This window comes from Poecilia reticulata, chromosome 7, assembly GCF_904066995.2.
Source record: "Poecilia reticulata chromosome 7, P_reticulata-male-v2, whole genome shotgun sequence".
Lineage (NCBI taxonomy): Eukaryota > Metazoa > Chordata > Actinopteri > Cyprinodontiformes > Poeciliidae > Poecilia > Poecilia reticulata.
This window is the reverse complement of record NC_088836.1, coordinates 4,123,583-4,147,826: the sequence shown is the minus strand read 5'-3', so window position 1 is coordinate 4,147,826 and position 24,244 is coordinate 4,123,583. Positions and strand designations below refer to the sequence as shown.

General features: G+C 37.5%; 3 protein-coding genes across 12 annotated transcripts in view; 2 read left to right on the top strand and 1 right to left on the bottom strand.

Moving 5' to 3' along the window:
• The first annotated feature begins 710 nt into the window (after positions 1-710).
• LOC103466886 (PTB domain-containing engulfment adapter protein 1) lies at positions 711-5,682 on the top strand. 7 transcript variants are annotated; one of them, XM_081608606.1, is made up of 8 exons: positions 711-1,152; positions 2,238-2,280; positions 2,359-2,432; positions 2,576-2,647; positions 2,840-2,938; positions 3,129-3,266; positions 3,392-3,496; positions 4,374-5,682. In XM_081608606.1, the coding sequence occupies exons 3-8, from the start codon at positions 2,385-2,387 to the stop codon at positions 4,446-4,448; spliced, it is 537 nt and encodes a 178-aa protein (XP_081464732.1). In that variant the 5' UTR covers positions 711-1,152; positions 2,238-2,280; positions 2,359-2,384; the 3' UTR covers positions 4,449-5,682. The 7 variants fall into 7 exon arrangements, with proteins under 7 accessions (XP_081464732.1, XP_081464730.1, XP_081464731.1 ...); XM_081608604.1 differs by having other exon boundaries at positions 2,234-2,280; XM_081608605.1 differs by having other exon boundaries at positions 2,218-2,280.
• A 1,161-nt stretch (positions 5,683-6,843) lies between these two features.
• Positions 6,844-16,727, top strand: tmem106c (transmembrane protein 106C). Its single transcript, XM_081608600.1, has 7 exons — positions 6,844-7,951; positions 8,113-8,176; positions 8,744-8,903; positions 10,869-11,009; positions 12,779-12,828; positions 12,909-12,962; positions 15,831-16,727. The coding sequence occupies exons 1-7, from the start codon at positions 7,738-7,740 to the stop codon at positions 15,985-15,987; spliced, it is 840 nt and encodes a 279-aa protein (XP_081464726.1). The 5' UTR covers positions 6,844-7,737; the 3' UTR covers positions 15,988-16,727.
• Positions 16,728-19,450: 2,723 nt separating this feature from the next.
• tns2a (tensin 2a) overlaps positions 19,451-24,244 on the bottom strand; it is a 73,344-nt gene continuing 68,550 nt past the window's right edge. For 3 of the 4 annotated variants that reach the window (XM_008412772.3, XM_017305809.2, XM_008412774.3), the window contains exons 25-28: positions 23,043-23,211; positions 22,892-22,960; positions 22,586-22,615; positions 19,451-21,867 (exon numbers count right to left, since the gene is read on the bottom strand). In XM_008412772.3, the coding sequence (XP_008410994.2) occupies positions 21,729-21,867; positions 22,586-22,615; positions 22,892-22,960; positions 23,043-23,211 (407 nt within the window). In that variant the 3' untranslated portion in view covers positions 19,451-21,728. The remainder of the gene's footprint in view (positions 21,868-22,585; positions 22,616-22,891; positions 22,961-23,042; positions 23,212-24,244) is intronic. The other variant, XM_008412773.2, reaches the window with a different exon arrangement.

The following is a 24,244-nucleotide window of genomic DNA, read 5'->3' as shown; positions in this document are numbered from 1 at the left end:
TTTAAGTCCTTCAGAAGTTTTTTCATGAGCCTCATGCATCACACAAGGATCTTAATACTGCTATGTAATGATGCAGCTAATAATCATAGTAGCCTTAAATTTTCCCACTACACATTTAAGAATTTTCAGTTGTGGATGGCAATGAATTTCAAGACACTAGCCATTAGAAAAGGTTGACTGAAACAACAAAATTCCAAAATAACGTCTTAAAAATGTAATGCTGGCTTGAGGTGATTTTTGGCTTTTCTTAAAAAAAAAGTTAATGTGCTTAAAGGGGGGATGAAATACATTTGCTGAATAGGTTTTGACTTGGCAAACTTTATTATCTACTGCTGGGGTCCAAACCTCCAGCACAGAGGAGTGTCCGCCTGAAGTAACCAATGAAAGGTGTTCTACGCTCGAATGGGAGCAGTGGATCGCCCCCATCCTCTGGTGTCCCCATCCTAACCACAGCACACAGAAACACAGAAACGTTTCTCTACATGTTCAAAGGTAAAAAGGTAAGCGCAAAAATCCTTCCAGCTGCACAGCATCCAAAACCAGTGGAAATAATTATCAAAAATACTTAAAAACAAAAAAATATTTATTATATTACTATTTATACTATGTACATATATATATATATATATATATATATATATATATATATATATATATATATATATATATATATATATATATATATATGGGAAGTACACAAGTACTTCGTTACTGTACTTAAGTACAATTTTCGTGTATCTGTACTTTACTTAAGTAAATTTAATAATGGGTACTTTCTACTTTTACTCCACTACATTTTACAGTAAGTATCTACTTTCTACTTCACTACATTTCTACAAAAGTGTCGCGTTACTCTTTTTGTCCGTTAAAATGTGAAGTTCAGGAACTTAAGGTGGCGCCGTAAAATCCGAGCAATAACGTGATTTAAGTGTCTGTTGTCACCCATCGCCTCCACCTTTACTCGCACGCGGCTCTGAGACATGCGCAGTGGTTTCCTTTGAGCGGGAGGCCATGTCTGTCTAACCGTCAGTAATATAATAGCGCTGCATAAATTGATATGGCGACATGTAAAACCAGCAGCGCTTCGCTTTCACAGACGGTGGGGACTTTGTCTAACTTTTAGCATCACTTGGAAGGAAAGCTTAAAGAAAGGTAAGCTCTGTGGACGTGTTGCTAGCAAAGCTAGCTGTACTGAGACACATGTTGCATCTGCAATGAAAAAAAGTTTGTCACTCACGTGCTAAATTATTTTGTGGAGGTGTTGACTGAGGTGTTGCATATATGGGACAACGCTGGTACCAAAGTGCAATAAAGTGGTATAATATTCAGGAACGATCCGATTCTTCTGGACGGATCTTTACTGATTAAATGTATTTAAGCTCTAAGTAATTAATATCTAGGTGTTTTATGGGAATGTGGATCTTTCAGATCAATTTGAGAAGCAATTTTGAAAGGTAAAAGATTTTTTTGTGTCATGTAGTACGGGGTGCTGGTCTTGACTTGGTCTTGGGTAGGTGGTCTTTACAACTCTGCTACTGGCTCCTTGGTTGCCTGTCCTCTCCCACTCACCTTCTTTCCATCCCCTTTCTGTTGGATTTCTTTAAAAATAAATGCCACTAGTGGCAAAAAAAGTTCATGTTGTTTGGACAGGAGACGAGATGTTTCCATTCCTGAAATTATGATGCATAGAATTACATATCTGAATCTAAACTATATTACAGAGTAAACACAATAAAAACATGCTTTATCTGTGGCATTGTTCATTAAACTGGCACATTTCCAACGTATTAAAATTAAATAGATCGGTACACTTAATGATATTAGTGATTAGGTAATCCATTCAGCAAGTACTTTTACTTTTAATACTTGAGTATTTTTAAAAGCCAGTACTTTTTTACTTTTACTTAAGTACAAATGTTAATGTGGTAGTTTTACTTTTACTTGAGTACATTTTTGTCTGTGTATTTGTACTTCTATTTCAGTAACTTTTTTGAGTACTTTCTCCACCATTGTATATATATAATATTACCAACGAAACTTTCGGAACAGTCTGTCCCAGATTGATTTAATAAAAAACTGGTTCGTGAATTTATTAGTGTTGATGCTGTTGCTAACTCTGAGGCATCATTAAAATGGTCAGCAAAGCTTCCCAACAGCCCCAGTTATCAGCTGGAGAGCAATAAGGAAGACATGTTTGTTACTCATTAACTCCAGCAGACTTTATATGCTTCAGTCAGGACGGCAACAAGAAACCTGAACACTTCCGTAAATTAATCAAAGGTAAGATCAAATCTTTAGCTTTTCAGTTTGTCTGACAATCTTGTACTTATTTTCATATGTACTTGCTGCTGGTTTCAGGTTTTCCTTTGGGTACAAGCCAAAAGATGAGTGACATTTTAGAGGATGAAAGTGATATCTCTTTCACTGTAAAGGTAATTTTTTTTGTGTGTGTGTTTAAAAAAATAAGCACAACAAGCCTCAGCATTGGTGAATATAATACTCTATGAAACTGAGATAAGGAGGTTAATTTAGAGGAAAAGCTGTTTCTTAAACGCCACTTTCTGCTTCTAACCAGTTTCTTGGCCGGGTCGAGGTGGTCCGGTCCTCTGGACAGCAGATCCTGGAGGAAGCTGCTCAGAGTCTGAAGGTCAGGAATTACTGTCACACTGTTTCAGATCGTATCTCCACAAACTGTGTGTCTGAATCGTTAACTTCAATCAATCTCTTTTTAAATGTTTTTGTTGTTGTTATTTTTAAAGGTCAAATGTGTTTCAATTTTCAATCCATTTTGTTATTAGCTCAACCTGTGAGTTGATATTTTATTTATTCCTCTTTCAAGATGCCTGATAGATTCAACTCAGAAAAAGCAGCGAAGAAGAGCAAAGTCCTCATCTTCTTGTCCATGAGCGGGATCGACATTTTGGAATACAAAACCAAGGTGTGTGAAAGAAGCATTCTGATTGGCTACTGCAATGACAGTACGGCCCTATGGAGAAGTTTTGTCTGATTTAACTTCAGACAGTGAGAAAAAAAATATATGCATCCTTTTATTCAGTGTATGTAAACTTCTGGTTTCAACTGTACATTTAGTGCCTTCGTTTCAAAGTTCTCATGTTTGCTGCCCTCAGTTCCTCCTGTACTCCTGCCCTCTCCCCACCGTCTCCTTTTGTGCCGTCCTGCGCGACTCACCCAAAGTCTTTGGATTTATAGCGCAGCATCCTGCGGCTGACATGTACCACTGCTACCTGTTCCAGAGCCAGAAGCTTGTGAGTATTCCCTCCATTGTAAATGGAAAAGAACAAGTTAGACAACCTTGAAAACTTTTTTTGGTGTTGGTAGAGGGATTTTTGTGTCTATTCTTCCAAATGGAATTATTTTCAAACCTTTTCAGGGTCCTGTCCTGGTGTCGGCTATCGGCGATGCTTTTCGAGCTTCAAAAAAGGAGCAGAACGTCAGAGGGGGAAGAGACCTGGTAGTGGAGGCACTCAGACACAAGGTTAAGATAAACTGATTTTTTTTGCCTGGGCAAAGTTACAGTTCAGAACCATCCATCCATTTTCTTTCACCCTTGTCCCTTAGTGGGGTCGGGAGAGGTGCTGGTGCCTATCTCCAGCTATCATTCCGGGCGAGAGGCGGGGTCACCCTGGACAGGTCACCAGTCTGTCGCAGGGCAACACAGAGACACACAGGACAAACAACCATGCACACACACACACTCACACCTAGGGGCAATTTAGAGAGGCCAATTAACCTGACAGTCATGTTTTTGGACTGTGGGAGGAAACCGGAGTACCCGGAGAAAACCCACCATGCACAGGGAGAACATGGAGACTCCATGCAGAAAGAAATCGAACCTCGCTACAAAATTCAATGTTTAATATGATTCTGACTGTTGTGTCAGTGCTGTAAGCATTAGCTTTCACATGGGTTTTTCTCATACTGGATGGAGTTTGTTACTGTAGGTCAACATAGCCTACATGCTATCATCAATATTAGTTAGTTTTAGCTTTTACGTGGGTTTTGCATATTGAATTAGGCTATCACATGATAGCTCCCTTAACTGTTTAGCTCATTTCAGCTTATAAACTGCTGTGACTTTACAGTTTATTTTTGTAAGCAGTGCTTCTAATACTCCTTAGCTGGGATTTTGACATTGACTGAAAGTTTTCACTCCTTTTCAATGGTTGTTCTATGCATGTTTTGCAGATTTATGCTTTTTTTCCCCTGCTGCTTCTGCCTATTTCTTAATATATGCTAGTCTTCTGCAGCTGACTTCAGACGCTTCTGCAATCTTCACCAAAAGCATTCAGCTTACAGAATTCACACAGGATATGCAATTTTTTTTTAAGTTTGCATCTTTGTTTCTTTCTTAGAATAAAGTGCTGCAGAGAGAAAACGACGAGCTGAGAAAGAAGCTTGGAGGACATATCTATGAGGCCATGTCGTAGTGTCTGGACACACGGATTAAATTAAAGGACAGTTTCATATATATATATATTTAATTTTTGAAAAAAGGACTATGATCATGACAGAAGGCCATAATTAAAATTTTTAAGATGCGTTTCTCAAATCTTTTCTTTCCACATTTATTTCAACACTTTTACTGCAACCAGTAATATAATAAACTTGATTTTTATAGTTTTATGCTCGCATCTTGGTGTGGATCAGCCCGGGTCTTGTCTCTTTCATCAGATGGAACACATTTTTATTACTTTTACAAATCAATCACAATCAACAAAATGTGGTATTTTTTTTTTGGCAAGAAAAAAAATATTTGAGTGTTAAAGTAGACACTGTATTTGGCAGGTTCTGTGTATTTTCCAGCAGTTTGTTTGAAACAAAAAGTGAAAACGGATTCTTTTTTTTTTTTTGCGTTTATTAAACCCAAATGAGAAATTGGAGATTGAACCGGTCTGTGTATTTTCAGGCAGTTCGTTTTATCGTTTGAAACAAAAAATGAAAAAAGTGCACAAAACGAAAATGGAAAAACTGGATAACGAGCGCTCAATTTCAATTTTCATATGATTTCGTTTTTGACAAGCGGTCTAACCGGGATGTGCTTCTCTGTCCGGCTGACACAGAGGCCGTTTCACACATGGATGTTATATAGGCTGCAGACACACAAGCTTGATCGTTTCACCCTGTTGTGTTTTCTGCAAACTGCAAGTCGGTTTAAATAATGCTCCTGTGAGAAACAGATCATACCGGACATGGCAGACACCAAACAGTGAACATCACCACCAATGCTCCATCCCCATTGTGCAGCATGCTGGTGGCAGCATCATGCTGTGGGGATCTTTCTCAGCAGCAGCTGGAAAGCTTGTAAAGGTAGAAGGTGAAATAAACCACAATTTCAGAAAATATAATACCTGAATCATCCGGCTAAAGCTACACAGAGATGGTTTGAAAACAAACACGGCAGACGTTCTAGAATGGCCTAGTAAAAGCTCAGACTTTAATCCCAAAGAGAATTTATGGCCGATGCCCACACAACCTGACTTTGACTCACTTTCACATGAAGAGGTTTGTTTTGTATATTATTTGTTAAAGAGCTAATTTTGTTGATGATGATTGATTTTTTTTAAAGCAATGGAAGCATCCAAGGGGATGAATACTTTTAATAGAAATTACATACTTTTTGACATGTAAAAAATCTTAAATTAAAACATGTTTTCTTCCAAACTGAGACTCCTCTTACGTTGTAGTTATGATCCTCTGGTGGTGCCTGTCTCATTTCTTACCCAGGGTTTCCCCCAGTGTATTATAAGCCTAGAAGCTGGCGGCCTGCGGGCCAGGCAGGGCCGGTCCAAGGCTGTATGAGGCCTCGAGTGTCCCCAAGTCAATTACAGGCCTTTCTTCCTGATAAGAACATCAGCACCACTAGCAGCATTTCAATATGGATTTAGTGAATTCTGGGAGAAAGGGATAGTTGAACTGGCCAACCTAAAACACAATCTGTGATAATTGTATTTTATAGAGATAGATTTGTGAACTAACAGAGCTCAAACGCTCATTAATCTTTGAGTTTAATGTAGAAACTGTTTAATCTAGAAAGATTAAACTCACAGCAACAAAACAATCTAACCATGACGATTGTTCTTTGAACTTCTACAAAGTAAACTGGCCAGTTCCTTAAAACCTTACATTTAAATGTTAAACAATTTTATAAATTTTAATTTATGTATGCTGAAACCATTAAATCAGATTTAGCAGCATTGATGTTCACAATAAATAAATGTTACATTTAAATGTCTCTGGTCTGTGTTACAATATTAGCATTTATGGGGCCCCTGAAGGTCTGGGGACCTTTTAGAGCTGCTAACTTCATTTGGATTAAACAGAAGTGCAAATAATTGATATTCATTTTAATTGTTTTATTTGGATTTGTTGTTTTAAGACTCGATAGTTGTGGATTTAAGTAACATTTCACTGGCGATGTTTTCCCATAACATACATCTACCCAGTAATATTTTACAGTTCCTGTCAACTAAATCTTTGAATACGAAAACACAGCTGACCGCAGGTGGACCGTCTTGGCGCCCTGAGCAGGCTTGGCAAGTTTTCTGGGGGAAACCCTGTTGTCAGAACCAACATTCTTGGCCTGTCAGGGGTATGAATAATTTTAGATGTAGCTAAGTTTTACTGATCCATTTTAACAGATCAGTAAAATACAACTAGCATCCTAACTTAAGATAAAATCAACCTCACTCAATTACTAGAGCAAATATTTTGGAAACTACAAATAATGTATTTCACAGGACAATATGTTTTTCTTTTTCTGTTTCAAATTTAACATTCACCTTGAATGGCAAAACTATATCTAAACACTAGAGGGCGGTAGTGAGCATCCCAATTATCAATAAAATGTTGCAGTACTGAATACTATTCTTGCATATGAAGTCTACATATCCGCGATAAAGGATGTCTCAGAATAAAAAAATAATTTAATATCGATCAGTTGACATTGAACTAGTTATAACTTTTGTATGGTGAAGGCAACTTTTCACATAAGTGCCCTAAACGCATCACTGCACCACGTTGTTAATAGAAAATACCACAATACGGCAGAAACCTGAATGCAACAAAACAGTAAAGTTTCAAATGGAACAGGATGAGGAGGAGCGGTACACAGCATATGGTACACAGGAAATATGGCTGTTTGAAGGTAGCTTTAAACTGAAATGTTATCGTTAATTATTAAACAAAGTTAAATAAACTTGTTTTTACCAATTTACAGACATTTAAAATCGAAGTTTGAAAATGCACAGGACACCATTACTTTCGAAATAGCTGAAGCACGCCACACTAGAACATACTGACGCTATGGATTAACAAGGTCCCTCTCTGAGTACCAACTGCTCTGCTTCCCCCCGGACACGGCGCTAACTTTCGGGACAGAATGACGGTAGATATATTTCAAAACATCCGCGGTTGTATCCTTCGCTCCGTTTTTTTTTTTTATCCCTCTGCGCCGTTTACAACAGGGCTGTTTAGATACTTCTGCTGGCTTAACCGGGCAGTCTGTTGATTAGTTTGAACACTGCTTCCTTCCACCTAGAGACCGGAGGCTTGTTTATCAGTTAAGCTTGAATAAAGACAATTATAAGTCCTGCTTCTCGCGCCCCCCCTGACACTTCGTCAAGCCCCCCTTGGAGGGACAAGCCCCACTATTTGACAAGTACTGTAAGTCTGTAGTCTGGAAAGACAACTCCTCTTTGCGCCACTCCCGCTTCAGTCATGGGGACGCGCTGGTCTCGGAGCGGCAGCTGCCTGCCGCTTCTCCCGGAGGCAAAGCCAGAGGGTCGGCTAGCAGGACACAGAGAACCCGATAACGACTCTCTAGACGGGCTTGACAGGCGAGAGGATATCGCTCAGTTTCCGTACGTGGAGTTCACCGGCAGGGACAGCATAACCTGTCCGACATGTCAGGGCACCGGGAGAATCCCTTCAGGTGAGTAGGAGCCGATAAACGACGAGATATTACATTTTAGTTTTTTGTTTTTTCATACACGGTGACTTTTACTTTATTTAGCTTTGTTTCCCTCCAGAATTGTCTTGCTATAGTTTTAACTTCTTTCTTTTTTTTCTTTTCTTTTTTTTTAATCGTAATAGAACAAGTGAACGAGCTGGTAGCGCTGATCCCCTACAGCGACCAAAGGCTGCAGCCACAAAGGACGTGAGTAACCACGACTTTAAATCTTCATTTACTGTATTTCATATTAATTTAATTCGTTTAACATTATTTACACTGAAGAGAGATGCATAAACAAGAAAACACTGCTCTGATTTCTGACCAGTATCCAGTATTCCTCCTCGCTATAACTGAAAAGGTTTTATTCAGTGTTGATTTTTTTAAGAATAAGACAAAAATAGCCTACTTATGCAAAATTAGATTAAAAAAACAACAACAAAGGAAAGCATAATACAGCGGATTATGACGTTAAAAGGCAAAATATATTATGCAATTACATTTGTTTCCCTTGTTAAAATAATTTTGAAGAATTTTTAGTAATGATAGATAAAAATACATCTATTTTTAAAAATAATAATTGTATCTGCAACACAGTAATGTTAAGAACAATGCAAATCCAGTTTATTATCAGAGACATCCATATTTGTGGGATTTGAAAGCAGGTTGCGTGTGTGTCTGTCTGTGTGCGTGCGTGTGCGTGTGCGTGTGTGTGTGTGTGTGTGTGTGTGTGTGTGTGTGTGTGTGTGTGTGTGTGTGTGTGTGTGTGTGTAGGAAGCTGTACGTTGTCCTGTCGGTGGTGGCCTGTCTCCTGGCCTCCATTCTGGTCGCCTTCTTCCTCTTCCCTCGCTCGGTGGTGGTGGTGGACGCAGGGATCCGCTCAGTGACTGTACACTTCGATCACACAGACAAGAAAGTCCTGATGAACATGACGGTAGGTTTCTTCTCATTTCCATAATAATATCAGCTTTGATAAATATCCTGAAAAATTACTATAATTTAGGCTTCTCAAGCTCTAAATATTGTAATTACCACATTTTGCAATAAGCAAATGCAAAGTAGTTGGCAGCTCTGACCAATAGGTGTTCTCCTTTGCTGTTTTAGTTATATTCCCTATATGTTTTATGTTGATAATGTGATTAAAAAAAAGTCTGTGGTGATTATGATGCATGCAACATGTTCTGATCTGAGAATGTATTTGCTACTTCTTGTTTATCTAAAGAAAAAAAAAGTTCCTGTCAAGAGTTGCAATGATCAGAATTATGCGGCAGATGTTTTCATGAACTTTGACCTGCTGGTTCTGCCTTGAGACAGATTCAAATTTCTTTAAAAAGTTTAATATAGGAAGGGCATTCCTAGCTCTGCATGGTGTAAAGCATAGTTTTAATTGGTCAATCTGGCTTTTTATGCTCTTTGTAGATTTCAGATATTCTGTAATTTGAAAAAAGGGATCAAACAACAAAAATACTAAAGCTAAATTATTATAGAGGAGTTTAGGCAATATACATAATGCTTTTCTAGGATTACTGAGAAAAGAAGCTTATTCCTAGAGAATAGTATGGTGCACTCTATTTGAAAGTTCCCAGTGGGAAATAAAACAAGAAAACCTGAAGCCATAGTTCAGACTTTAGGTCGGTCAATATGCAGCCAGGTCAATATGCTGCCATATTGACCTGGCTGCAATATGGCTGCTGCAGGTCTAATTGACTTGTCAGTCCTTTTACAATTTGTATCTAAAAAACTTCAGCCACTTGAAGTTCTGTACAACCATCTCTGATCATAGTCTTTTGGTGTCTGAATGCTTAAAATGGAGACAAATGTGTTGCTATATTAACTTTGATTGATTGTAGCAGCAAAAACCGCAACAGCTGCTAAAACAATCTAGATGTCTAATTGGACAATGAAACGTCTTTTCCAGATTTGCGCTGACATCTGCGAAAAAGTCAGAACATATGGATCTGTCAAAATTCAGAAGATGCATACTTGAAAGAACTTGGCCGACCCAGTGAACTTGGGGTGGATTCACACCAATCCTGTTTGGTCCGCTTCAATCAAGTTTGTTTTCTTATAAAGTCGTATTTGTTTGGGGAGATGTGAATGCACAATCACATTTTGATTCAGACCAGAAAAGTGAATCCATGTCTCCGCTCAGTTGAAGTGAACTCTGCTGCGGTTTGAATACATTATGTGAACACCAAGCAGGCCTGAGACCACTCCAAGTGCAGGGCATTCTGGGTAAATACAACCAAAAGAAATGTTGTATTTACCAAGTAGGAGAAATGACTTGTGGTCTTTTACCAACAACACATGAGACATCTTACAAACGCTAAAATCTGACTCCATGTTTTTTTGCATTTCATGAAGAAGGAAGTTGAGCTCATTGTCGTTTTCACAGGTTTCTGTGGTCATTTCCTTCAGTTTACAAATTCCAATTAGAAAATTCCAATTTATCCATTCCATTTCATAAATTCAAAATTGCCAAATCCAGTTCATAAATTCCAACTTGCAAATTCTAATTGGAAAATTTTAATTTACAAATTCCAATTTGTATATTTAAATAACCTATTATTTTTCATAAAATAAAAATGTCCAATTAATTCAAATGTACTAATCCCAATGTGGAAATTCAAATGTACAAATTCCAGTTTGTAAATTCACATCTACAAGATTCCAATTGTTACTTTCTATCGAGGGGAACCATGTCTAGTGTTCCTGAATTTAGCTAACTACTTTCCTCTAGTAAGTCCTTCCTCACTTGACCTAGTCGTGGTTTAATATGGTCCAATTACGGATTGGATAAAAGTCTGTCTCTAATTATAACATTAGCTGCTCCTGATATTACTTCAGTTTATTTTTCCAGCCTGCCTTTCAAACCGTACGGATTGTTTTTCCTTTCCAGAGCACGCTGAACTTCAGCAATCCAAACTTCTTCACCGTGCTGGTGCAGAGCGTGAGCTGCCAGGTCCTCTACATGAAGACGGTGGTGGGAACTCGGCAGCTGGACAACCCCACCACCATCCAGCCACTCAGCCACAGCCAGGTGTGGAAAACAAGCAACCTTCTCTCACACAAGCACATTCTGGGTTTGAAATGATCAAATCCTTTGCTTAATTCAACTTAGCGCTGATTCACAAATTTTTTTTTTGTCTAAATAAAACATGGATTTATATACAGAAATTTGCATTCAGTTCAGTCTAATCATAACACGTCAGTACCCACCACACCGATGGTGTGTTGGATGAAAACAAAAAGCTTTGTCAGAATACGCTGCAGGTCTGACTGCCAAATGATCCGACTGGTCAGGATTTATGTAACTCAACAAAGAACACAAACTCCTTACATCAGCACTGTTCACATATCTATCCCTTCATGTTCCCACATCAGCATAAACACACACACACACGCACACACACACACACACACACACACACACACACACACACACACACACACACACACACACACACACACACACACACACACACACACACACACAGTCTCTCAGTATTGAGCATTAAACCATCAGCTGAAAACAAAATATTCCAAAAAATACTCAGCATTTGCTATTATTTTCTTCTTGAGTTTCATTTGTCACTTGCTCAGTTGCTGAAACAGGAAGCGTTCTTGATTTTTATCAGTTAACGTTTCTGCACAATTAGTAGAAACTTTATTGCGACATGTGTGCATACACTTCAAGGTTCTTGCTCTAGAGGTTAAACATTAGTTACGTGTTTTGGTAACTATATTTAAACAAAAATAAAATAAAGCTGAATGTCAGCCCTTTATTGTAACCCTGGAAGAAATGTATGTTTCAGTGTCTTGCCACAACTTGCACGAAGTCACCCAAACATTGTCTCGCTGTTTTCCTTTTCAGGATTCTTTGGAAAACAATAAAGATAAAGCTTGAAAACTGAACATGTACAGACGTGGCTAAAAGATTAGGCACAAACCTCATGTTTCCTGGTTTGGGGATTTTTCATTTTCTACTTGATGTTAATCAGATTTTTGAAAATGAGATGCATCTCAAAACTGAATCTCAAACAGTCCTGAATTTGTACTTGAAGAGGTGCTGAATTTATTTTAACAGCTTATTAAATGGAATGACTGTCTATGGTGAGATGCAAGTAGAGAGAAACAAACTTTAAGCTTCAAATTGCACCCATGTTGTCAAAATGTGCAGATATGGGGTCATTTAAAATGTTCATCAAAATTTTTATCAACCAACATCGGTCTGAAAAATTGCATGCTTCTGGGGGTTTTTTGCCTGCATTTTATCACAGGTACTACACAGTAGTTTTCTGCAGAACATTTAACACCGGAACTGAAAACATTTTAAATATCCATAGTAAAATAACCAAAACTACAATTAATTCAGCTTTGACAGGGAAAATAGGCAAAAGTGTCAGGTTTAGCAAACTGACTACTTCAGTTTTAGATGATTTTTGTCCACATGGAAATGGCCAATCTCATTTTAACTCCTCATGCAATTAGTTAATTTAGTTTCTTATTATTACAGGATTCAGATAATAAAGTGCACTTTTTACGCAGAAATTATTGTTGTTTTTACAGCTGTGTAAGTCTTATTTGATTTTTTTAGACATATGACATTTTCACTGGAGTCATACGTTTTCTTTGATGCCAGAGCAATTCAAGTAAACATAATTGTTCCTGAGTTATATTAAGTTCATTTAGGGCATGTCATTTATGAGTAAAACCAAACCTTTGTACTGTACATGGTGCAAAGGTTTAAGAGGCTGGAAACAGATTGTGTGTTTTAATTTATTTTTTGATGCCTGAACCTTTTCACAGGTGAACTACACGGTCAGTGTGGAGATCGGCAGCAATGCACCTTATGTCTAGTAAGTGGCGCCCAAACTGTGTCTAAACAACTTGTACTGAAAAATAAATGTGACATTTTTCTCTCTTTTATGTCTTGCAGTGCCTTCTGTACAATGCCCAGGATCAAGGTCCACAACATTGTCATATTTATGCAGTAAGTTGTAGTTGCAGTGATAAGAGCACTAGAAATACATTGATTTGTATTTATTAATTCATTTTATTTATTTTTTAAGTAAAACCTGCTTTAAAAAATGACACTAGACACTGAGTTGGTCTTTTATACATGTTAATCTCTTTTGTATGTTAAAGTGAAGTCTGTCAGGGTTAGTTTTGACCTTTCATCTGGCAAGGTGCGTCACTTTTCTTCAGCTGTAACATTATTAACACTGATAATGATGTTTACTGCTGTGTCACTCAGTCTTATCTTTCTACTAATCCTGATGTTTCATGGCTGTCAGTAAGATTTGCACACAAATACTGAGTAGAACCAGTCCAGCTGATAAATGCATGATACTTTGGATATTTAAGAGTTCTCAATGAAGTACTTAAATTTGCCAATCAAATTAGAATTTAAATAAAATTCAGGGTAAAATCATTGAAACCCTTCACGAGACCAACCACTGTGTCTATGGAGCATTAGCTGCACCCGTGGTGATCACAGTGGGTCCTGGAGCGCCGGCGTCCTGCATGCTGTAGTTCTGTTCCTCTAACGATGGCTCATTAGAGGCCTAAGAACATTGACCTGCTGAGGAGGTTGTTACTGCCTCCAGGGAGAGAACTAGAGAACTAGAACATGCAGGATGCCGGCCCTCCAGGACCCACTGAGCTACATCACCATAACGGTGTATTACAAGCCTGGCGGGCCACCAGGCTTTCCTTGCGCCCCCACCAGGTTAAGCATTGTTTATTTGTTTATTTTAGGTCTTTTTAATGTTTGCCTTTTTTAAGACATTGCAGTTGGTGCTTAGGTATTGCTAAAAATATCTTGCAATAGCACATAATTAACTAATAATATTTTCACATTTTCTTTCAACTTGAGACATTTTTTTAAACTCTAAAACACTGTAGACTGCTGGATGAAAGCCCCGGCACCCCAAACACCAGACTTAACAAGTTTTCTGGGGGAAATCCTGCAAGAAGTAAAATATGTGTGAAACAATTTAAATATAGTAAATATTTATTTTTTTAAATTCATTTATTTGAGATAAAAATAAATTTATTTGATGGCTACTTCTCCAGTTTTATAAAATAAATTCTTCTGTATAAGTTTGAGGCATTTTAAATTTTTTATTTTTTTTTAATAGATTTTATTCATTTCATTTAAAACAAAACAGATGCTATTCATACAAAAAAGAATATACAAAACACAAATAAAATGAAAGGTAGCAGAAGAAGAATAAAATTCTTATTAATATCTGCCCCTTTTTCCAAAATAAACAAATTCAAACAATGATAATTTTCAATTAATAAAACATAACAAAAGAAAAAAAGAAAACATCAACTCCTTCTTGTACAACAATTGTTATGATTGCACATTATACAATTGTATACGTCTTCAACAACTTAACTTTTATCATTCTCTTAAATATATCTTTCGAGCCAGCATTTTTATAATCACTTTCCAGATTATTCCACAATCTTATGCCTTGTACTGATGTACATCGGTCCTTCAAATTTGTTCGAATCTTGGGCTTTACAAACATTTCTATACCCTTAAGATTGTAATTACTTACTCTCTTAACGAAGTATAATTGCATATTAAGAGGTAATAAACTTTTATGAGCTTTATACATAACCTGCAAAATATTGTAATCAACCAACTCATAAAATTTCAATAATTTCAACTGACAAAATAAAGCATTTGATGGGTGATTATAATGTTTTCTGGTGATACATCTTATTGCTCGTTTCTGTAAAATATAAATGGGATTTGTAATTGTTTTACATGCTTTCCCCCAGACTTCAATACAGTAAGTCAGGTGTGGAGCAATTATTGCGTTATATAACATAAATAAAGCTTTGTCATGAAATAAATCCCTTACTTTGTACAATACTGCCATGGATTTGGCTATTTTTGTTTTTAAATAATTTACATGGGGTTTCCATGTCAGCTTTTCATCAATGATAACACCCAAGAACTTAACCTCATTGACCCTACAGATCTCAACATCATCGACTTCAAAAGGAAGATCGATAGCTTTATGTCTTTTACTAAAAAGCATATAATTCGTCTTATTCAAATTTAATGATAATTTATTTAATTTAAACCAAGTTTGTATCTTAATAAATTCTGTTTGTATCATCTCCATCATTTGTTTTATGTCTTTTCCTAAACAGAAAAAGGTAGTATCATCTGCAAATAACACACATTTAAGAAGCCCTGACACATTTACCAAATCATTCAAATACAAAAGAAACAACTTTGGCCCAAGTACAGAACCCTGAGGAACCCCACATGTAATGTTGCGGAGTTCAGATCTTGCATCATTCACCTGCACAAACTGCTTCCTATTTTCCAGATAACTAGATACCCACTGTAAAGCTGTACCTCTTATGCCATATCTATTTAACTTTTCCAGAAGAAATGTATTGCATTATGGCACGTTTGGCTTTGCAAACTTGGCCTGCAACTCAAAATGTTGCAGGCCAAACCTTTACGTCTACACTCTACTGTAGCAGTTTAAGCGAACTCAGTCAGAAGTTGTCAATGGCCAATACAAAAATATGGCAAGGACAATAAGATAAAGTCATGTAAGTTGAGTTTTAGAAATGTATTTTTTTTTTTCAAACAGACCTAATTTAAGAGGAATAGAGTCTTAATTGCTCCCTGCTGTTTTAGCCAGCAGCGGGTGTCATATTTAATTTTTTTTTTTCTTTTTAAACCTCTGTGATGATTCTGCAGGTGCCGTCTCCGGCTGCAGCTTGTTGCATGTTACAGTAACCATGGAGATTTGTGATGAAATATCTTGTGGCCACGTCCTGCTCTTGACAGTGTTATTGAAAAACTTGCCTGTGTTTTCAGAACCTCGGTGAAAACGTCATACATGGTGCGAACGTCCCAGAACAGCCTGGAGGACTACCACTACATAGACTGTGGCTCCAACACCACCCACCCTGCTCTCACCAGTAGCACAACCACGCCCCCTTCAGGAAGGAAGCAACAAAATAGATTTTTTTGATTAGAAATCTGCTACACAAAAACAAACAAAAAAAGCCCTTCAAACAAAGTGTTTTGGTTGCTAAGCCAAGTTGAACATTCATTTTTGATGAAGTGAGTTGACTTTATGGCCTTTTTCAGGAATATTTATTTTTCTCTTGCTATGTTTTCACATAAATGTCTGTAAGTTCAGGAAGGGGATTTGTTTGTTCACAGACATGGTGGCTCACATGTTGCTGACAACGGAGTGAATAACTCACTGATTCACTACCAGACAGCATTCTCTATTAAAAGTCACACAAAGCTCTTTCTCTTGTGAGGAACATGGCCGACGTTCTCAGACAAAAACTTGAACTGTTTCTGCTGATGTGAACTTCTTCCACTGCCGACTTCTCTTTTCAGGAAGGAAATGCAAAAAGAAGAAAAAGGGGTAATTGTTGTTTCTGCTTTTGGTACCATGCAGTAATGCTGTTTTTGCACATTTTCTGTTGTTCTTGCTTGCATTTAAATGTGTTTAAAAGGCATTGAAATGCTTGCTGGATTTTTTTTTAATTACTTTGATGTCAGTAAGTCTTTGCACACCAATTTTATTGACTCAAAGAAATGATTTTCATATCAAATGTAAAAAGTATTGGAATTTTTTTAAAGGGGCATTTGTCTATTTCTGAATTCTGGGAAATTTATTAAGGGGCAAAATATCTACTTTGGGTTACACTGTTGTAAAAAGATTGAAGGAGATTGTGAATAAATAAGCTAAATAAATGTCTTGAGTTTTTTTAGACATATAATTTAATTTTTTCTTGCACCACTTAAGATGGTAAAGTAAAAATGCTGGAAATCTGGTCGGGATGCTCCCTGGATCTTAACCCCTCTTAAGAATCTGTTAGTTTCCAAACCAATGAGACGTGATGACTGGCTCATCATTAGGCAGCATTTGTAATGTTTTTTCTCCGGTCTGAAGAAATTACAAAATTTAAGACAAAAAAAGATCAACAGCAGAAACACGGACCACGTGACTGACTTATTTCTTAATAGAAGTATTTAAAATGTTACTGTAACCATAACACTTTATAAACTTGAAGCTAAAAAAAAAATATCTAAAGATAAATTGCACCGAGCAAGCTAGGAGCAGCAGGGAGCGCGGCCCCTTTAAGAGCTGCTGATTGTGTTAGAGCGTGAGACCAGCGAACACATCTGCACGTGAAGGCAGCACTGGAAACAGATCGACATAAGTAGGAGGACTAAAGGCTTTTTAATGAAACAGCCTTTTTAAAGTTACAGGAAATACCGATATTGCTCTTTAAACTAACAGCTGTTATGGTAGTGAAGAAATATGTTTACTCTTGCCATAACTATGAAAGATGCATGAATCATCAGAGGCATTGTGAGCAGTAAACACACGGAGTTAAAAGAAAAAGTCTAAGCTGTTATGGGTCTTGTTGAAATCATTTCTGCTGCAGTATAATTTAGGGGCTGTAATTGTAGTCTAAGGCAGCGTTTTTCAACCCTGGTCCTGATCAAGGTTCTCTGCCCTGCAAGTTTTACTCATTCCCCTGCTTCAGTACACATGATTTCAATAGATGGCTGATTAACAGGGTTTTGCTGAATTGCAATGATCTGAATGGGGTGTTGAAGCAAGGCAATGCCTAAAACATCCAGGTCAGTGTGGCTTGAGAACTAGAGTTGGGAAAAACTGGCCTAACGAACACTGCACTGGACGTTAGATGTTTCTCTGCTTCAGCGCACAGGATTTCTATTAATGGCTGAGGTTTTGGTGAACTTCAATAATCTGAATCAGCCAGGTGTGTTTAAAGCATCCAGAATACATTGAAAACCAAGGCTGGGAAACATCGGTCTAAGGGCCAAAGCAGATCCAGGATAATACAAGTCTAAGGTAGCTACACTTCCGTTCACAAATGATCAAATTAGCAACTCAAAATACATACAATTCTGGGTTATTATCCAAAATGTTCTATATAATGTGTGTGCCACAATTTAAAATGACATTTCTGTCTTGGCTGAATTCTGCCACTGATCACAGAAAGTTTTAAGACTTTCCATCCAAGTCTCAATTAAAGTCCAAAGACGAATCAAAGTCCTGAACTTTTAATTTCAAATCTTAAACATCATTTGGCCCATTGTGTCATCAGAGTAATAACTTTAAATTCCTAAATTATTTTAAAAGATATTTTTCTCTACCAACCTAATCACCAAGGTGAAGTAAACTTCTAATATACCGATAAAATTAACCTAAAATATTCAGTAAATGTAAAAAATGAGCAAACTGATTCATCATTAGATTTAAACATCTATCTTTACTATTTTATTGGAACTGGGATCTTTGGCTGCAGGCTCCTTTATTGAATTAGCAAGCACAGAAAAGTTACCTGACCGCTGGAGATGGGCAGCAGCACCTCTCACAACCCCACTATAGTGGACAAGCGTGTAAGATAACAGATGGATGGAGAAAACTTAGCTGCTACGATAACAGAAGCAGACATTAGTTTTCATCTTTTTTTCACAGATTTAAATGTGGGAATGAGGTTTAAAAGTTTGTGCCCCTCTACTTAGTTTTGAGAACACATTAAATTCAGTTTGGTCAGATCTGAAGATAAAAAAAAAATTGATTCAAGAAAAATGTATGTGGCAAAAATAATATGGACAGTCTGAAAAAATGTTTTATACAAGCAAAGTTACAAATTTAAATGTGGAAAAATAAAGAAAAGCGTTCTTTTATCATAATAGTGTTTTTAATCCATTCATATTATTGTCTAAATGTTAAAGACACATTATGGCACCTCTGGCATTCCGTATATAATGTAAGAACAGTTGCTGCATTCAAACTTTTACTGATCACACGCTTGGCACAATTCCATTGTGGGGCAGCTGCGGTTCCGTTGAAACACTATTGTGTAAGACATCAATTCAAAAGATTCAATTACAAGAGAAATCATGTGTCATTGGTATGAAAGTCCCATCAAATCTAACGTCATTAAATTTGAAACTTGAGGCTTACTCTATTCTGGGCTACATCACTGGAGTCTACACTTCTGCCTACCAAATACATACTGCAGAACTTCAACACCTATTATTCAGCAAAATGATCCCCCAGGTGCCCACACCTGACACAAAACGCTACACAAGACTTGTCAAGATAGAATTGACCTTTAACCTGTTTCTCATTTCGTCACTATACATCTGCAAATTCCAAAGTGTATGATGTGTTCGACCGATGTAAAATGCTTTTCAGATATTTTTTGTTTCAAATTACTTTCTATCACTTCACGATTATGTGCTACTTTCTGTTGATCTATCACACAAATGCTAATAAAATCCTTTAAAATTTGATAAAGGGTGGAAAAAGTTGCTTGTTACAGAGGAAACAAAGTGATTTATTATCAGGGGAAATTCCTGAGTTTAAATGGAATGTTTGTTATAATTATCCAACTAATAACTCACTTTCCAAAAAAAACACAAAACAACAGTTTTTCACTTTGATTCTTTATTGGCTTGCATACAAAATAGGCTCCCATCTTTCCAAATAAACAAACTGTTTCCTTTTTTTTTCTTCTTACACTTGCCCCATAGCTGCATGTGAAAATATATTACTACATGATAACATCATAACCACAATATATTATTGTTGTAATACAAGTAGTGTTTTTCTACCAACTAAGACAACACTAAATGAATGCATAATAAAAATACAAGAAGGAATAAGTACAAAAATATAGCTTGATAAAAAGCTTATTAATACAGGAGTGCTTCATCTTTTGTCTTTTGGCCACTGGCTAACTCGTGTGTGTGTGTGTGTGTGTGTGTGTGTGTGTGTGTGTGTGTGTGTGTGTGTGTGTGTGTGTGTGTGTGTGTGTGTGTGTGCGTGTGTGTGTGTGTGTGTGTGCGTTTTTAAAAACTCTAACATTGGTGTCATTTATGTTTTCATTTTGTTCAAACAATAGCTGCAAACATTTTCCCACCATGCCGCCCTGTAGAAGAGTCCGTTTTACAGTTTAGCTTCAGCCCTGATTCACATGCATTACTTTGGGAAAAACCAGACATGGCTAAACCTTTACTGGACGAGTTTAACCATCTCACCCCACGTTCACCTTCAGCACGCGCACAACTCTCATCGCAAGATCAAAAAAACTCACGTTCGGGTTTGCCTCCCCTGGCTCGCTCTGAGTGAACGGACAAATGTGAGTTTAACCCAAACATGATTGTCGGTTCTGATTATAAATGTGGTAAATGCAGGTGAAAGGTGCCGATGTGGATGTGCTTTACGTACATTAGAATACTTAATGTCTCTACATACAGGAAGTTAATTACATCACTTTGGTTACTCTTAAACATAAAAATAAGAATATTTTTTTTAGACTGGTACAAAATATACAAATCTGCTGTCATTTAAGGCAGCCATGTTTCAAATGTTCAAACCTCACAAGAGCTGTTTGTTCATTTCTGTCTGTGTTGAAGGCAACTGTATGGCACATCGCGTTGTCATTTAATCAGGGGTGTTTATCAAAAGGCAAGATTAGTTCATCAGTCAGATAAAACATAAAAGTACTTCACCATCGATTAGTGACGGCTTCACAAGTAATATGATGTTATCCCACAGTTTATGTTTTATCAGGACAGATTGGGTAATGTTAACACATTACACAGAAATGATATTAAGTTCAATAAATGAATTGGGGCTGTACATTGAGGCTGACCTGGAGAAGAATATCCATCCCCGTCTATAAAAACCGATTAGTCAGCAGAATTTGGAATGATAGTGAACACAATCACAACTTGGGCTGAAATGATTATTCAGATTAATTGCGATGAATCCTTATTGAAGTAATTAACTAATTGATTGTTTAAAGGATTATACATTCAGAGCAGTGATTAAACCAAAACTGTACTAAACTGCAAAAAACAATTTTGTCTGTCAAATTCACAAAATTAATGCTATATTAAGCATTTTTAGGCCATAAAATGTTTTCTTTTTTAAAGAAATTAATTGCAATATTTATTTGCATCTTTCAATATATCTGTAACGTATAAAAAGGCTTAAGTAGTTAAATACAAAATCTGTAACCTGTGTCAGATTAACTGATTAATCGTTGGAGTAATTGATAAAATAATCCCTTACTAAAATAATTGTTAGCTGCAGGCTTAATGATAGCACTAATACATGTGTAATATTATCTCACATCAGATGCATGACGTTGATTTTTAATCACATATCGGATAGGGAGTTTTTATTGACATTCGCATTGGGGGACTGAAAAATCCTGATCAGGACAATCCTGTTACCATAGTTACATTTAACAAATCGTTTTTATTTACTGACAATAAAATCAGAGGAGCACAGTGGCGTTATTGAATCAAGGGGAAAGAACAGACATTGGGTAATAAAACTTTTACCTGAAAAATAGTTTCAGCTGATGCAATAGAAACATTTTAAAAAGAAAAATAGACAAGATATCTGATTTATAGTTAAAATAAACTTTTTTTTCCTCCAGCCAATAGTTGGCACATCACAGGCCATTCCATCTTCAGTAGATCCACACTGACGGAGATGATCAGATTTCGATTCAAAATGCCAACTATATCTAGAGTAGGTCATTTAATCCTCCATCTTGCCTCTTGGTAACAGCCCCTGATGAACGCTGGCTCCGCTCTGTCAAGAAGCCTCCTCATTCCAGGAGGAGTTGTGATAGGAAAAAACGAACAAATACTGAACGGTCTGCCGGTTTGATTGACGGACTCTGGGTTTCTTCATCTGCGCTGTGCTAGCATGACCTTGTTGATGAAGTTGACTATGGCAGAAGCGGGCTGCTCGGGGTCCAGCTCCGCGAAAAGGTGGCACACGTTCTCCGCTGTGCTGCCTGGTTTCCTGGCAACAAAACCAAACACCCTGCAGGGGAAACGAAACAGGAAGTGGGGGGGGGGGGGGGGGGGGGGATTATTTAATTTTGAAGAGGCAAATATTTTGTCTAGTGAGTAGGGGGAGCTTAAGGACCTGCTGTTAATTAAAACACAGTCAGCTCTATGTAAAACTAGCCACATTTCCATTGACAACATAACTGCACAAATTTGCTTAATGGACACTAATCTGAGCCCAATTTCTAAAAAATGTTTTGGCACTAGAATGAGATGGTTTGTGTTGTAGAATTTGTTTTCTTTAGCAAAATTGCATTGAAACAGTCTTCACATCACGAGTCACTGGATGTTCCCACTGGAGCAAACCACAAAGAAGCAGATGACAGGAAGTTGGGGGAATATGATGGCACAGATTATTTTTTAATGACTTGTCGCATGAACAAAATTATTCACTTGTGATTGTTAAGATTTTTAATTGTTTCATAGTTAATGGAAACATGGTATTTGCTTTTTTCCCCTTTTTTTCGATATTAGTGGAATATTGACAAAATTTTTTGAATATTTGTAATGGAATTGCAGCTAATGGGTCACATAAGACTTGATTCCATAATTAAATCTGGTCCGCTGACAGATTTCTTCCCTCCCAGGTTTCCATGCTGTCTGATGCCATGCAGAGGCTGTAATAGCACTCGTTTCTCAGCCCCCAAATCTACTTCCTCAGAGCTCCTACAGACTGACAGCAGAGCACTTACTGAACCATTGCGTTGTCAGAGTTAGTCCACCTGGAGTCCAGAGAGAGACAGAGACAGAAAGTGGACTCAGACATGCACTGAAACACAGGCAGAGCTGCTCAACAAACTGATGCAGTTGCTGCAGCCAGCATGCCTATTAAAAACAAATCAACCATATGTTCATGCTAACAGGCCAAAGAGACAAAAAACAGACCTCCATGCATTAAAACAACGCCACATAAAACAGGAAAGCTACAGATTTCCTGTCAGGTTAGAAATGTAAACACCAGCCCTCGCTCTAACTCTCTTTCTGTTTGAATTTCCCACCTCCTGTCCTTTGGATCAACGCTGCTGAAGGTGACACTGTTAACAGGGTAATGTCTCCTGAAGAAAACTCTGGGGAAGGAAAAAAAATGCAAACGTTGAAAGCGGGAAATTTATTCAAGATATTTTTTCAGTGGGAGTTGGCAGCCTTTACCTCCGCTGGCTGTCGGTCAGTGTGATGCCCTGCGATGTCACCTTGAACTGGACCACGGTGGCAGACGGCCGAGGGTTCCGACCCAGTGTGGCGTCCGTTGCTTTGGCGATCGCTTGGGGGCCGGTCAGCGACTCGGTTTCCACAGAGTTCAGGTAGAGAACATTGCAGGCTGTGGAAGACAAAGAACTCATAAAACATCTTCCCACTGCATCCGTCAAACTTCTGCTGGGATGTGGTTCATAAAAACAGACAAATTGGCATAGATCCACGCAGTGACATGCAGAAGTCATTGTATGGATACAAAAGTAGTTATATTCTTTGGACGTTTTATAAATACAGTATTTTTTCTTTTTTGTCATTCGTGTTAGCAAGTACGGGGAAGCTGGTAAGTTGGGCAAATGAGCGAACGTCAAAGACTTGAGACTCTTCCAGCAGGACAACATCTCTGACCTTCTAACCAGAGCAACAGCTGTAATGTAGATTGACTCGTGTCTTAGATTAATCCAAGGCATAATCTGAGACATAAATACGAATGCTTGTTTTGCTGTGGAAATATTTGAACATTTACACTATGTTCTCACAGCAGGCAAATGTCTAAACGACCCATTTCTGATCTTTTCACCCCTCCAAAAAAATCCAGTCTGTGGCATTTCCATATGTTGTGGTATCTGACTGCTTCCAACGTGTCTGCAGTTTGAACAGTCATATTGCATTTTATATGATTTTTATGTCACTGATGTGAGACGTGTCATAATTGTGTACCTGAAGAAGCCATCTGCAGTAAACTCAGACTTAAACAATGGCTGAAATTTTTAATTATGAAAGATGTCTCTCAGTGAAGAGCATAACATTACAGTCCCATTACTCTTGGTTCTGACAACACATCCAAACAGACTTCTCTACAGAAGTTGCAGTCAATGTTCCACCAAAGGTCACTGCTATTAGTGGTGCTTTCTTTCTATTGGCTTCCTTCATTTTCTGATTTTGTGACGATACTACCAGCTCCAATTGTTGAATAAACTTTAAAATCGATCCATAAGCGGCTTCGTCCGTTATTACTTCTGTAAACAATGACCTTCTATATGGAAATCTACACTTTTCTTCTGTGCATACGGAGCACTCTGGGTCATAAACCATTCACACAGAAGTTTGATTGCAGTCGCATTTAATTACAAGCATGAACGACCCCGCAGGAAAAAATC